The sequence below is a fragment of the Mytilus edulis genome, chromosome 1 (genome assembly GCF_963676685.1).
Source record: "Mytilus edulis chromosome 1, xbMytEdul2.2, whole genome shotgun sequence".
In the NCBI taxonomy this organism is placed as follows: domain Eukaryota; kingdom Metazoa; phylum Mollusca; class Bivalvia; order Mytilida; family Mytilidae; genus Mytilus; species Mytilus edulis.
In genome coordinates this window covers 96,926,091-96,943,018 of record NC_092344.1, presented here as the reverse complement: position 1 = coordinate 96,943,018, position 16,928 = coordinate 96,926,091, and the positions used below count along the sequence as shown (strand labels likewise).

General features: G+C 32.1%; 1 protein-coding gene across 3 annotated transcripts in view; it reads right to left on the bottom strand.

The window, feature by feature from the left end:
* Window positions 1-16,928, bottom strand: part of LOC139516026 (multiple epidermal growth factor-like domains protein 11) — a 271,615-nt gene that overhangs the window by 50,853 nt on the left and 203,834 nt on the right. For all 3 annotated transcript variants that reach the window (XM_071305834.1, XM_071305842.1, XM_071305849.1), the window contains 7 exons: window positions 15,634-15,768; window positions 14,881-15,015; window positions 13,235-13,369; window positions 12,513-12,647; window positions 11,230-11,370; window positions 2,857-2,991; window positions 1,266-1,403 (listed from right to left, as the gene is read on the bottom strand). In XM_071305834.1, the coding sequence (XP_071161935.1) occupies window positions 1,266-1,403; window positions 2,857-2,991; window positions 11,230-11,370; window positions 12,513-12,647; window positions 13,235-13,369; window positions 14,881-15,015; window positions 15,634-15,768 (954 nt within the window). The remainder of the gene's footprint in view (window positions 1-1,265; window positions 1,404-2,856; window positions 2,992-11,229; window positions 11,371-12,512; window positions 12,648-13,234; window positions 13,370-14,880; window positions 15,016-15,633; window positions 15,769-16,928) is intronic.

The window sequence follows — 16,928 nt, the reverse complement described above, 5'->3', positions numbered from 1 at the left end:
GTTTTCATGGCACAATAATTTGACTTTTACGTGTCACACTTACAAAAAATTGGCAATCCAAATGAGACCCACTTCATTAATACAATACATTCACTATCCCCATAAAAGAAATTAAGACTGATGCAAGCTATACTTTTTGGTAGTTATAAACTAGGTAAGCATTATATTCGTGATTGTTTTTGGCCGAGCAATAGTGAGGGATAAAATAAAATGACTATAATGCCTATCCATGTTAAAACAACAGTAAAGTATAGCTTACATCAATTTTTCGATTCTGATTAGGACAATTAAGGTTATTTCCTAATCAGAATCGAAATAACGAAAACGGTTGTAGTATCTATGTCAAATATATCAATTTCGAATTGCAACACGTTACAGTCATAATAAATGAATAAGTAACAACATGTGCATAATTCAAGAGGTTAGAAGTGTTTTAAGTTAATCAAATATATTAAATGCATGCTGTAATTTGTTAATTCATTATCACGTTGCAGTAGTCAATAAAAGCATGTGCAAACATTTGTTTTGGATTTAGAGCATGGATTTATCCACAAAGCGAACGAAGCAGGTCATATTAGAATGATAATTAAAGGCAACAGTAGTATACCGCTGTTCAAAACTCATAAATCCATGGACAAAAAACAAAATCGGGGTAACAAACTAAAACTGAGGGAAACACATTAAATATAAGAGGAGAACAACGACACAACATTAAAATGTATCAAACACAGAAACGGACTGACTAAGCATAATTAATTTTGTCAGCAAACACTATTTGGACGAATTTTCATATATTAACTTATTATATTGAATGTAGGAAAGATAAACGTTATAAGTAGGACTTGCAATTTAATCAACGTTTAAAATCACGATAGCCTGCTTTACAAGAGCCAACAACATGACCAAAAAAAATGGATCATAAGACTTATTTATACAATTTATACAGGAAATAGAACAGTTTATACGGTTGGATACGTTGTCACATTTTACAAATAAAACAAATGGCTCACAAGTTTCGTTGATATTGTTGCAAATGGCGGTTCTACCGAAACATTGCTTTATCACAGCCTAGATAATAATAAAGATAAAATTCAAATAAAATTCAGTACAAAAAAAGACATTAAGAAAAGAAACAAATAATGAATATAGGATGATCAAATTGATATACAATACATGAAGTGAACTTCAATAATTTTTTTTACAATGTTAAATCTTTAAGTTTACTGCATGTTTATAGTTTATACCAATACTTATTCTGCACTTACTTTGATTACAGCTGTTCGATTGCCATCCTGCACCACACAATCCATCAGGACATCGACCATTTCTGTTATCACACGGTTTCCCATAGAAACAGTGACATTCATACCTGCAATTCTCCCCATAGGTATCAGCACTGCAGCCTTCAAAAATCAATTTTAAAAAATACGTAAATGCAACATGCTTCCCTCACATGAGGATATGCATGCCCGCTCAAAGCATTTATATCGTAGGACAGATATTTAAGATTTAATACCCCGAATTTATGATTCAAATTGAGTTTAGGAAAGAAAATAAATTAGTGAGTGTTACATTTGAGTCAATGATTATAATAAGAGAAAAAGATCAAACTTATGTTAAACATAAATGGAAAATATTTCCGCTTTTTATTAAGTAAATACTAGAGATTTCAAAGGATCGGAAATTTATTACTCGAGAACTCGGGCATGATACTAGCGGGTACTCGAGTACTCGAATAAATCTTTAACGTCTAGTTAAAAGATTCAATTTTTGTTGTAATGTGGTATTTTGGTTATTAACTTTCATCAACCTAATTATAATATGATGACATCACTTGACATCTTAACGTAAGACATACATAATGTTGCAGAACTGTATGACTACATAATATACTTGATCCTTAGTTACGTGTATTGCTAGTATTTTTACTAGTATAACGATGATATTTCCAAGGTAACTTATGTGTGGGAAAATGTAAGGAGATGTATCTCAAGATTTGTAAAGGGCAAACGAACGAGTATACGAGTATTAGAATTGTACCCGAGTACTCGAGTACTCGTTACAATCCCTAGTAAATACTATTGTATTTATTTTATGTAGGTAAATTACCGCTTTCGGTTTGAGGTCAAACTGGTCAACAATTATTCATTAACACATACGTGTGTTTCTTTACAATACATACTTTTAATAAAAAGTATCAAAGATCGTCAATGAACATCTATATCAAGAAATCATGGGTATCTGGTGCAGTAAAGTGTGTACCATAAATGTTATGTCAAAACAACATTATAATTTCTTATTGTAAGCTATAGGGGGAGCATATTCTTTGTTTTCTGCTTTTGTTGTTTCCACGTTGATGATCGTGTCTTGATCGAGTAAATGAAGGCGACGTCTGTTCTTTTATGATTTTATATTTCATTTCGATTCGAAGACGGTCTTACGCACTGTAAAACATCTATAAGTCACGACAACTTATGTATACACGAACAGCACGGCAAAATGATACATAGTATAATATTTCTGTCGTACTGTGTGTTTGATCCTCATGGTATGTAGTGTAAACAGGACTGTTTTAACCCCGCCACATTATTTATATATGTGCGTGTCCCAAGTCAGGAGCCTGTAATTCAGTGGTTGCCGTTTTTTTATGTGTTACATATTTGTTTTTCGTTCATTTTTTTATATAAATAAGGCCGTTGGTTTTCTCGTTTGAATTGTTGTACATTGTCGCATCGGGCCCTTTTATAGCTGACAATGCGGTATGGGATTTGCATTGCTCGGTGACCTATAGTTGTTAATATCTGTGTCATTTTGGTCTCTTGTGGATTGATTAAAATTGATATATAACAAACTTACTTATTGCACACTTTGGACCCATCCATCCAGCAGAACATCCATGTGTACAAGTACCATTGAATTGGTTACATTCTGTATCTTTACAATTATCACAAGTCTCTTGACAATTTGTCCCATAAGTACCATAGTTACATGCTAAAATATATGAATTGAATCTGAAAATGTAATCAACATTTATATGTATATTGTAAATATTACGTTGGGCAATGGTAACTTACGAATCAAATTGTATCCCCATGGAATAGAGATATACGATGTCTTTGTTCACATTTGGGTCCCTTATCAGTAACACGTCGTCATTTGTCTTCAATGCCTGAATTTTAACATACTGTTTTGTAAGAATAACATGCACGAACATTATTATTTTTTCCTCATGTTTATTTTGTCATTAATATGGTAACACTGTAAGATTCACAAGTGGTCGTCAAACTTTCATCTATAATTTTCGACCACTGAACTTTTCTCCTCATTAATTCTTTGAAAAAGTTGCATTTGTCATCATCGCTTATGATTATTCCGTTTGGGTCATCTTGGGAGAAAAACGATAATAAAGGTGTCATACCACCAATTACTCCCTCAAATTTAGAACGTATGTGAAAGTAGGCCTACTCGGACAAACAAAAAGTGCATTTGATGTCATTGTTTACCTAAACTAACCAACAAATTTGCAGAAATGAAAGTTTTGTTGAAAGAGAAATATATTAAGACCATTTTGAGTCAAAATTTACCTGTCTATGAGTTTGCATTTAAAATTGAGGATTAATGCCCTCCATAGTATACTAATTTAAGATTTCCAGAAAACCAGGGGTTATTTTTAGTGGTACCTCCTTTCGGAAGCTCTCTGCTTTCTTATATGATTTTGAATGTATGTTGAAAATTGGCATGCAGAAAGGTGACACCTGTACAATTCAGGATATACCTAGTTTCTATGAAGTTAAACTTAAGGTAAAATATTTAGAAAGCTGTGAAAATTGAAAATTTGGTTGAACAGATAGGGACTTTAAATTGGTGGTATGACACCTTTAAGCAAAATGCGGTGAAACATCAAAATCAGAAAACAATTGGTTTTTTTTGTCTTAACTGATCATATGAGATATTAGTAGCCACATTTCAATCTTTTTGGGGGCAAAATGTCACATATTGCAAATTTAGAGCCTAAAACTTGAGTTTGTCCTATTTTTAGCTTTTCCCATCCTGAAAATATGCTTTTATATAAAAAAATGTCCTAAATAATGTTATAAATGCACAGAAAGTTATTCTGTGGTGTTAAACATTGAAACATAAGTTGTTTACTACCCCCAAAAAAATGTTGTCATGCAGATTTAATGAAATTATTTGATTTTTACCCCTTATAGCATTGCGTCATACTATGTACTTGGCAGATAGCATAGCATAATGTAAGCACTGCAGAAACTCACAAAAGCACCATTTATTATTCCAAATGAAATTTTTATATCTGAAATTTTATTAACTGATGTAAATAAATAAACACAGTTAAATGACCATGACTGCACTTTTGATCAATTTGTAGTACTTTACAGACACCAGATGAAAAAAAGGGGGGGGGGGGGGGTCAATATTCCAATTGACACTTCAATACCTTGGATTTTTTACTAAATTCATTGCAAAAATTGTTGGAAGTCTTTAAAGAAGTAGAACAAACAAGAAAAAAATCAGCAAACAATGATCTTGATATTGAAAGTTTATGTTCCTGTAGCCCAAAATGAAATTTTCAAGTATTTTCTATCAAAGTCATACATTACAGTCAGTTTAAATTGAGCTGTGAAATTTTTATTATAAGTCGCATAATGCTCAGATAGGCTGTTTTTAACTACAAATTGACTAAGGATTAAGAATAAAGCAAAATAAAAGATTTCTAATAAACTTTTTTTGTCTCTTTGAAGGCGTCCGGATATTGTTTCCGTCATTGGTTGGACTTTTAAATAATAGACTATACTTTCGTTTAGGACGGTTTAAAATTACACATAGTTTTCATGCCTTTCAAAGGTGCTTGGGGGACAGGACATGTTTTTTTCGCTTTATCTGTATACTATGAACATACATACACTATAAATAAAGCATACATTGTATTTGCTATTTATTATCAATTCCAAGTTTACCATCAACAGCTGTCATATATTACATGTTTCACGTTTACTATCTTTTTGGCTACTTATTATATTGTTACGGCCAAAAATCACCTTTAAATTGTAGCCAACAAAAGACACAAATCATTTATAAAATTTTACAGGATTAATTATACACAAGTTTACACAAAGTATTATACAAATCGTAATGACAACTAAACTGTCAAAACATAGGTCCAATCTTTTTTCTTTATCCGGACATCTTCCCTGATTCCACAGAGAATATTACGTCCAATAGGTCACAATGAAGTATGATGTAGTTTGTAAATAAAAGTGTCAATCCAACTGCTGAGAAAATTATTGTCTAAGTTCTAGAAAACTGTAGATCGGAAGTTTTTAGAACAACATAAGTTTAAATAACGCATCTTTTATCCTGAACATTCTGGAATCGTTATGTAAGTCAAATTTTAAGTTGAATCATTCCATCAGTATCTATGATTGTTCTAGTGATTTCCAAAAGAAGGACGAAAGATACCAGAGGGACAGTCAAACACATAAATCGAAAAAAAACTGACAACGCCATAGCTTAAAATGAAAAAGTCAAACAGACAAACAATAGTACACATGACAAAACACGAACCCCACCAAAAACTAGGGGTGATCTCATGTGCTCCAGAAGGTTTAGCAGATCAAGCTTCACATGTGGCTCCCGTCATGTTGCTCATATTATAACAAATCCGGTAAATAGTCTAATTCGGTAGGTCACATTCATAATTTTGATTTGTATCAACGACCTCACTGCCTTTTGGAAAGAGTGTCTTCGTCTTCCTTCTCGCGCTTAACCATTGCCTGGCATAATCCTCGACTTAATCCATAAAAAAGGGAAGTTGTATATCCAATTGATGGATTTAGGCTCACGATATTTCGGACCTTTCGATAACATGTTCGCAGGGAAGTGTTATTGAAAATGTTGAAGTTACCAGTAATAACATGGCCATCCGGATTATATGTGAATTGGGAACTAGCACAAGTGCAATCAGGAGGTTAAGACCTGAAGTCGTCATTATTCAGATCCTGCAAAACGTGTTTGTAATTAAAAAATTTAGTTGCAATAGGTTTGGTATAGGTTTAAGAAATGATTGGTACAGACTGATCCTTGAAATAAGGAGGTATTTTCGATTGAACTAATTTATAATGAAGGATATTGCCTAAGATGACGCCATCGAGACCTTTGTTGGAAAAGGAAAGATCAAGAAAATATCTTTTCTATTTTTCATCTTTTCCAATTCGGACTGGTTTGACAAGTCTGCGACTTGCAATATCCGAAATTATAGCTGTATTGGTTTGAAAGAGGGTTTGAAACTGAACTGCATAATAAAGACAACAGCGGTATACTATTGTTGCCTTTATTTGTAACTAAACTGCACAGTGATAATATCATTTTCAAAAAACTATCAAGCCACACAAAACAAATTAGGCCAAAATAGATAAATATAATAATTACAAAATCATAACAATATGTTTATTTGGTCCATCTATAGTGAACTATACGTATATGGATATCTATTACTTTTTCTTCTCTCTTTTTGGGCTGTTTGTTTGTTATCTATATCAACCACTCTTGCATTAAAAGAGGGACGAAAGATACCAGAGGGACAGTCAAACTCATAAATCGAAAATAAACTGAAAACGCCATGGGGTAAATGAAAAAGACAAACCTACAAACAATAGTACACATAACACAACATAGAAAACTAAAGAATAAGCGACACGAACCCCACCAAAAACTAGTGGTGATCTCAGGTGTTCCGGAAGGGTAAGCAGATCCTGCTTCATATGTGGCACCCGTCGTGTTGCTCATCTTATAACAAATCCGGTAAATAGTCTAATTCGGTAGGTCACATGCATGAAAGTGAAGGGGATTGTAGTAACGACGTAAGGAACATATCCGATATCATTTGTGAAACAGTTATTCCATAACGTTCAACCAACTCGTGATGGCGTCCGTAAAATTTACGAAGGGATGATTTCAATTTAACCATTTGGACCTCTTGGTTTAATAGATTCCTTGTGAGCAGCAACCCTCTTTCAAGAAAATCATCATAGAAAATGCAAGCACGGGAACATCGTATCAATTGGGAGATATATACCCCGTATGCAGGTGCTGCTAGAATGTTGCTACTTAGAAATGGAAAGTTCACAATTGGAAAACTGAAATCATCTTTTTTGTCATAAAGTTTCAGCCGACCTTCATTGTCCATTTTTAGATGTAAGTCAAGATATGAGGCCGAATTAGCTGTATCTGTTGTATCCTTTATCTCCGGTTCGCTAGGATAAATGCGTTTAGCATAGTCACCAAATTTGTAAATTTTTGAATTTGAAATTTAGTGAAGGAACATCATCTATATAGCGGAAAGAAGAGTTAAAGGATATTGCTAACTTCTTATTTTTCTTCCTAAGAAGTTGCTGTATAAAGTCAGCCTCAAAATAATAAAGAGATAAGTCGGCAAGAAGAGGGGCACAATTGGTTCCAATTGGAATGCCGGCAGTCTGTTGAAAAACACGTCCTTCGAACATAACAAATATGTTGTCAATTAAGAAATCAAGCATCTTGATTATGTCAGTTTCAGAGAATTTTTTATTTGAATCAGAGTGATCCTTTACAAAGTAGGATTTATCCCTCCCTAAGACCAGATACTTGTATCTAAGTTGGCCATTCTTTTTTATGAAACAAAGCAATACCAACTTTTTCAATTTGTCTTTTAGTTTGGAATGTGGAATACTTGTGTAAAGTGTAGAAAAGTCAAATGTTTTAATATTATTGCAAGATGAAGGAGTCTTATATTGTGTGTACTCTAAAAGATCTATGTAACCTTTAAGTATCCACATCTGATTCACGCCAACTCTAGAATAGGAAGTTTCACAATACTATTGAAGCCCGTCTTTGATTGCTGATAAAAAGTAAAATCACAAAAATACTGAACTCTGAGGAAAATCTAATCGGAAAGTCCATAATCAAATGGCAAAATCAAATGACAAAACACATGAACTAGAGGCTCTAAAGAGCCTGTGTTGCTCACCTTGGTATATGTGAATATTAAACAAAAGAAACAGATAGATTCATGACAAAATTGTGTTTTGGTGATGGTGATGTGCTTGTACATCTTACTTTACTGAACATTCTTGCTGCTTACAATTATCTCTATCTATAATCAACTTGGCCCAATGAAAATTGTAAAAAATTGACTATAAAGGACATTAACTCCTTAGGGGGTCAATTGACCATTTCAGTCATGTTGACTTATTTGTAAATCTTACTTTGCTGAACATTATTGCTTTTTACAGGTTATCTCTATCTATAAAAGTATTCAGAATAATAACCAAAAACAGCAAAATTTCCTTAAAATTACCATTTAGGGGCAGCAACCCAACAACGGGTTATCTGAAAATGTATGGCCAGATAGATCTTGACCTAATAAACAAATTTAACCTCCGTCAGATTTGCTCTAAATGCTTTGGTTTTTGAGTTATAAGCCAAAAACTGCATTTTACCCCTATGTTCTATTTTAAGCTGTGGCGGCCATCTTGGTTAAATGGCGGGTCACCGGACACATTTTTTAAACTATATACCCTAATGATGATTGTGGCCAAGTTTGGTAACATTTGGCCCAGTAGTTTCAGAGGAGAAGATTTTTGTAAAAGCTAACGACGGATGACGACGACGACGACGGACGACGGACGACGGACGACGGAAAACTCAGAAAACCTCACTTGGCCCTTTGGCATAGAATGTCTAGGTTTCTCTAAATATACGAAGCTCTTTATCATCCCCAGTTTATATGTATATGTCGTGTACATTTTATTATTTTGTACAGGTTATTACCTGTACAAAAACTGTGTAAGAGTAATTACTTGTATGATGCCATCATACAAGTTATTACTTGTACAAATATAATTGTACGAGTAATTACCTGTACATTTTTTGTTGAGAAAAAGATAATAACTTGTACAACTCGCTATCTTTTAGTTTTATTTGTTTCTTTTTAAGTAAATTATAAATAACTTCAGCAAACATGACACTTTGAGCATATTAGGTTGAACAACTAGGTGCCACTAAAATACGGACTGCTGGTGCAAAGTAACAAAGTCATTGAAAAGAATAAATAAAATGAAACTCTTCTTCTAATTATTTTGATTTATTATTTTTTTCAATGGAAATATTCAATTGTTCCCTGACAGTTGAGTTTTAATTATAATTATTTATTTACTTGTTTTTTTGTTTTTTTTTTTTTTTTTTGTTTTTTGTTTTTTTTTTATGGAATTACACAATCCTAATCATTCAGACCAGTGTCGGTTGTTCTACTGTGTTCATGTAATCATCATACTCTTTTAAGTCGGCGTTCTATATTTTTACGGACACGTTGAGGTGCAAGTGGTCTACTATACATAAACGAAAGTTCTAGCCAAAGAAGAACGTCCCTTCAATTAACACCATGCAGGATATGTGGAGCTCCAAAAAGTAAAAACAAAGTCAGTGAGTTGGTAAGCCACTTCTGCCTTTTACGGGCGGTCCACTGAATTTGGTACAGTGATCATGATAGTACATGAATGATAATCAACATGGTCTACCTGACAGTAACATCTTTGACTTTAAGTTGACTACAAGCATTAAAGACTATAGTAATGATAGGAGGAGCGACCTTTTTTCAAATTATTCACACATATGAGTGAAAATCTGGATAATTTCTCTTCTTATATTAGCAATTTGTGGTTTTTTTTAACTCCTTATAATTATTATTTGTATGCCTCCAGAGTGTGTTGTTCTAATCAGAGGGTAAAGTTGATTAACTTTACAATAATAAATAATTTCGTCTCCTTTGCAAATTAGTTTATTAATTTAATTCCTTCTACATTCAAAACATCATGCCATCTTAAGAATTATTTTTGAAGTGCTGTCTTTTTGGAACTTAACTTGGATTCCCTTACATAACTAAAAGTATCTCTTTATCTTTCACAAATAATTAAAAGATTTTATTTGATATTTTCCATTTTTATCCTTTAATACCCTACTCAACTGTACAAATTGGCTACCATATTTATCAAATAAAAAAAATTCTAAAATTTTTCAAGTTTATACTGATGCACTTATAATAACTTATTTGTTTAAAGGGAAAGATTTATTGTAGTCAGGAAATAGGCCAAGGTAGAATAATGATTTGTACAAGTTATTATCTTTTTCTCAATAAAAATTGGACAAGTAATTACTTGTACAATTGTATTTGTACAAGTTATAACCTGTATGATGGCATCATACAAGTAATTACTTGTACAAAATGTTTGTACAAGTAATAACCTGTACAAAATAATAACATGGACACGACATATACATATATGTGTGTGTAATGAAGATATAAAATAAAAAAAATTAAGATTTTAATTCAACACCAAATTATAACACACGACAATAACTGTCGAGGCTCCGTAAATGGGACATCAGCACATGAAATGGTAGTGTTAACCTATTTCTTTTAAATGGTTCTTTATTATTATCAATGTAACTGATGTAACAAAATGATAATTAGGTCTTTCCACTTTTCGTGGAAAGACCTTTTGTTTTTCTTCTGATTATTTTTTTTTCTTCTGCCGTCTGAGATGTTTTTTTGTCTTACAACATATCGAATGAATTGTTTTGCCAATGATGTTGTACAGTAATGGGGGTTTCAAAACTCACCCTGTGTGACCGAACACTTATTCTTATAGGAGTTATCTCCCCGCGTCCCTTTTTTCTTGTTATCGCTATATCTCTAAAACCGTAAAAGATTTTAGCAAATTGTTCGTCTACTCTTGGGAGTGATTTGGTTTATTTTAACTAGAGTGATCGGAAGACATCTTATGGGAGTTTTTTCCCTTTGAAAATTTAAGACAGTAAATGATATGATTTTTTTGCCAAATAACTGTTTACAATAAGGCGCAACGTCAACCTATTTCAGTCAAAGTGTTTTGGTTAACATTTATAGGAGTTTTCTCCCCTTATGTATTTCAAATCAGTATTTCTCCACAACCATACAAGTGATGAACCTCTGGTCTTCTGTTTTGAGTTCATTGACCTATGACCTTGAAATACCTATTAATCTTATTTTTTATATCAATTTGAAAAACCAAATTACATCAACAAGGAGTGACATTTTCTTACTTCCTTTTTTAAATTTCATTCTTATTATCGAAGTGGTAAGACCTTCAATTGTTTAATTAGTGTAAGTAATGATATAAGTTTTGGGTTATATACCTGTGATACATTTTAAACCTTGATATCCTACTTTACAACCGCCATCTATTGGACATATTCCTGTACGATGATCACACGACTGGTTTCTGCAATTGCTACATGACATAGAACAGTTAATCCCGTAAGTTCCTTTGTCACATGCTAAAATAAAAAGTTCGGCGAACTTCAGAAAACTGATTAAAATTTGTTCTTAATAAGTTAATTCCAACCTTGAACAAATTTATTATATCAAACAAACAATTAGAAGTTGCAGTAATGAGTTGATAAATTAATATCTGATTTAGTTTTTGTTACATTTGCTGTGCCAATTTTCGGATATAAGTACATCATTTCAAAACCAAAAATCAGTTGCACATTTCATGTAAAATTATACCTCCACAAAAAGGGACATTAGTCTAAATTGATCAATAGCAATCAGTTGCTGTTGTTTCCTTACTATTGCAACTAATTACTTTTACAATATTTTCAACTTTTTATTGTCTCTTAAGGTGGATCGGGACTATTCGACTGCGCATATTTCACGCATGAATTACCATGCACACAAAAGTTTGTGTCGTAAATTCACTTTTTTTTTTTTTTTTAAATATTTTCATTGATTAAAAATGTTAAAGTATTGTACTTTTGTCACAAAAAATATAATCGCTATTACGTGTATCTGTGAAAGACTCAGTATGACATTTCACCCAATTTCATACCTTTCCCGTCAAAATTTTGGGTTTTAATGCAAAATATTCAATTTTCCTTTTCGGTGAGATATGTTTTTTATTTGCTCATTCTTTGAAGCTTATTTCAGCTTTTTATATTACAGTTTTGGACAAAGTGTCATAGAACGTTTTTTTGATATTCCGATAAAAACAATATGTCAACACCTCTATTTTCCTTATCATTTCAATATGAAAAACGGTACCTTTTACATACCTCTTTAAAAGTAATATTTTGAGCTTAAATGGTCCGAAAACTTCTGAGAGACCTGAGCCACCTTAACATGCTATGTAATATTTTCGGGAAAACATATTGAAATTAGTATGATTGCATCTTGGCCCACGCCATCCTGATGTACATACTCCCAATGGTTCATTGATAATCTTTCTATTACTTTCTTTTCTTTAAGCACTGTAAACCTTTAAGTAATGACATCTTATTTATTACATGAACAGTATGGTATTAAAATTAAAGTATTAATTTTCTGCTGTACTGTTTGCTTGATCCTCATAGTATGTATTGTAAACAGGACCTTTCACCAGATAATTGAACTAATTAAGATTAATATGCATCAAACATACTTATTTCACACTTGGGACCCTTCCATCCAGCAGAACATCCATCTGTACAAGTACCATTGAACTGGTTACATTCTGTCTCTTTACAGTTATCACAGGTATCTTGACAATTTGGCCCATAAGTACCATTCTCACATTCTTAAATATATAAATTTTATCTTCAGACGAAATCTTTATTTATATATATAGATTTACCAGTACCTCAGATAACGATTCTATAAATGAAAATATACAAATTTGCGTTGGTCAGGTATAAATATGTACGCTTATAGTATAAGATACAGAAAAGGTTTGGAAACTGCCGTCTTCGCGAATAGTGAATATTACAGCAACAAAGCATGAATAATACATGCGGAAACTGACAAATCTATATACAAAAATATAGGTTTAACATTTAAACTTTAAAAAAATAGTATTGTAATCTTTTGCACGTCACTTATAGTTTGAACGAAATTTGGGAGCCGTTCTCGCATGCTCATCGTACTTTGTCCTTTCAAACAAAACAATATTCGTTGATCATTATCCTATATGTGTGCTACTTTCAATTTGAAGATGGTTTTCAGCACAGATTTAAAACTTTAAAAGTGATGTCCAGCCATTTTAAATAGTTTGGTATTAAGATATATATCATTAAATTTCTGCTGTAATGTGAGTTTGATCTTCATAATAAACAGGGTTTTCACTAGATAAATCAACTGATAAAGATTTATATATATTTAACATACTCATGTCACACTTGAGACCCTTCCATCCAGCAGAACATCCATCTGTACAAGTACCATTGAACTGGTTACATTCTGTATCTTTACAGTTATCACAAGTATCTTGACAATTTGGCCCATAAGTACCATTCTCACATCCTAAAATATATAAACTGTATTTGAAGATGACGTCTTTATTTATAAGTATATAGATTGAACAGTACTGCAGAAAAAGAGTCTACAGATGAAAATGTACATATTTGCTTTCGTCTTAGATAATGTTACTAAAAACGTGTTTATCATTCAATGTAAATATTACTTTAGGTAATGGTAAAATAAAAGAAGGGCGAAAGATACAATAGGGACAGACAAACTCATAGATCGAAAATAAACTGACAATGTCGTAACATGTTCTAATGATTTTGTAATCCTAAGGAAAACAGATGTATAATACCTTTGTTAATAATTTGATGTTACAAAATTCTCTAATGAGTGACATCCCGTTTTGGTATTCAATGCCTGAATTTCAATATAAACTATTATGTTAATAACTTTCACTCATACCACATCTTCTTATATTTATTTACAACTATTATTAACTTTTCTACATGTATACATTAACATACAAATGTTAATGCTGTAGGTGTCGCGAGTGGTCGTCAAACTTTCTTCAATAGTTCATCGGACTTTCTCCTTTGTAACTTTATGCAAATAAAAATCAATGGTCGTAGTTCTCAATCAACCGAATACCATTCTTCGTTTTGTCCTCAAAATTTTTAATTCAAGATTCCTGCTGCTTTATATAGATAAAGGGAAATCAGGGACAACGTAGAAACACTAAATCTTTAGAACTACATAAGCAATCACACAACATGTCATATATACATAGTTTTTTCAACGAAATGTGTTATATACAACCCTCATCAGTATCAAATATATCTATATACCTATATTTACACACACACACACACACACACACATGAACAGGAACGCATCGATATATAATATAATCATTTATATAAATAATTGAGGTATAATTTAATCATATTAGCCGCGGTGCAGTTGTATCAGTGCAAATATGCAAACTTCATATAACATGTCAAGGGGAAAATAAGTTAGAACACCCCTGTGCTTTATCCACCCCTGCTGTAACAAGTTGCGTTGTTGTACAAATTTGGTACTTTATATAATTTTTTTTACATAAAAGTATTGTACATAAATCAGGACGCTAGTTTTCTCGTTTATATTGTATTACATTTGTCATTTCGGGGACCTTTACTAATATGGGTTTTGCTCGTTGTTGAAGTCCAAAAAGTGATCTATATTTCTATACTTTATGTCACTTGGTCTATAGTTGAGAGTTGTATCATTGACAACCATACAACATCTTCTTATTTTGATATGAACATTTGAATCGATTTTCGATGTATAAATTTAAGTTATAAAGGTAAATGAATTACCAGCACTGTGTAATGTTTCTCAGTAAACTATCCAGATGGACATTCGCTAAATAATCTGTTTCAAGTCAAACAAAACAAAACTAATTATGCACTTCTGATAACTGGTAAAGGACTTCTGATAATCTGAATGCCATGAATTTGCATGGTATTCAGTGTAAACAACACTGTTCACAAGATAATTAATTGAGACTAGTGTATATTAAAACATACGTATTTCACACTTGGAACCCTTCCATCCAGCAGAACATCCACGTGTACAAGTACCATTGAACTGGTTACATTCTGTTTCTTGACAGTTATCACAAGTATCTTGACAATTTGGCCCATAAGTACCATTCTTACATCCTAAAATATATAAATTGTATCTCAAGACGAAGTCTTTATTTATAAGTATATGGATTTACCAGTACCTCAGATAACGATTCTACAGATGAAAATATACAAATTTGCGTTGGTCAGGTATAAATATGACTGTGGTCCGTATGTACGCTTATAGTATAAGATACAGAAAATGTTTGGAAACTGCCGTTTTCGCGAATAGTGAATAATTTACAGCAACAAAGCATGAATAATACATGCGAAAAATCACAAATCTATTGATGTTTACAAAAATATAGGTTCAACTTTTAAACTTTAAAAACATAGTATTGTAATCTTTTGCACGTCACTTATAGTTTGAACGAAATTTGGGAGCCGTTCTCGCATGCTCATTGTACTTTGTCCTTTCAAACAAAACAATATTCGTTGATCATTATCCTATATCACTATGTGTACTACTTTCAATTCGAAGATGGTTTTCAGCACAGATTTAAAACTTTAAAAGTGATGTCCAGCCATTTTAAATAGTTTGGCATTAGGATATATATTATTAAATTTCTGCTGTCATGTGAGCTTGATCTTCATAATAAACAGGGTTTTCACTAGATAAATCAACTGATAAAGATTTATATATATTTAACATACTCATGTCACACTTGGAACCCTTCCATCCAGCAGAACATCCATCTGTACAAGTACCATTGAACTGGTTACATTCTGTATCTTTACAGTTATCACAAGTATCTTGACAATTTGGCCCATAAGTACCTTTCTCACAACCTAAAATATATAAACTGTATTTGAAGATGAAGTCTTTATTTATAAGTATATAGATAGAACAGTACTGCAGATGAAGAGTCTACAGATGAAAATGTACATATTTGCTTTCGTCTTAGATAATGTCACTAAAAGCGTGTTAATAATTCAATGTAAATATTACTTTAGGTAATGGTAAAATAAAAGAAGGGCGAAAGATACAATAGGGACAGACAAACTCGAAAATAAACTGACAATGTCGTAACATGTTCTAATAATTTTGTAATCCTAAGGAAAACAGATGTATGATACCTGTATTAATAATTTGATGTTACAAAATTCTCTGATGAGTGACATCCCATTTGTATCTTGAATGCCTGAATTTCAATATAAACTATTATGTGAATAACATTCACTCATACCACATCTTCTTATATTTATTTACAACTATTATCAACTTTTCGACATGTATATATTAACATACAAATGTAACTTTCTTCAATAGTTCATCAGACTTTCTCCTTTGTAACTTTATGCAAATAAAAATCAATGGCCGTAGTTCTCAATCAACCGAATACCATTCTTCGTTTTGTCCTCAAAATTTTTGATTCAAGATTCCTGCTGCTTTATATAGATAAAGGGAAATCAGGGACAACATAGAAACACTAAATCTTTAGAACTACATAAGCAATCACACAACATGTCATATATACATAGTTTTTTTCAACGAAATATTTTATATACAACCCTCATCAGTATCAAATATATCTATAAATCTATATTAAGACACACACACCCACACATGAACAGGAACGCACCAATATATAATATAATCATTTATATAAATAATTGAGGTACAATTTAATCATATTAGGCGTGGTGCAGTTGTATCAGTGCAAATATGCGTTCTTCATATAACATGTCAAGGGGAAAATAAGTTAGAACACCCCTGTGCTTTATCCACCCCTGCTGTAACAAGTTGCATTGTTGTACAAATTTGTTACTTAATATCATTTTTTTTACATAAAAGTATTGTACATAAATCAGGACGCTAGTTTTCTCGTTTGTATTGTATAACATTTGTCATTTCGGGGGCCTTTACTATTATGGGTTTTGCTCGTTGTTGAAGTCAAAAAAGTGATCTATATTTCTATACTTTATGTCACTTGGTCTATAGTTGAGAG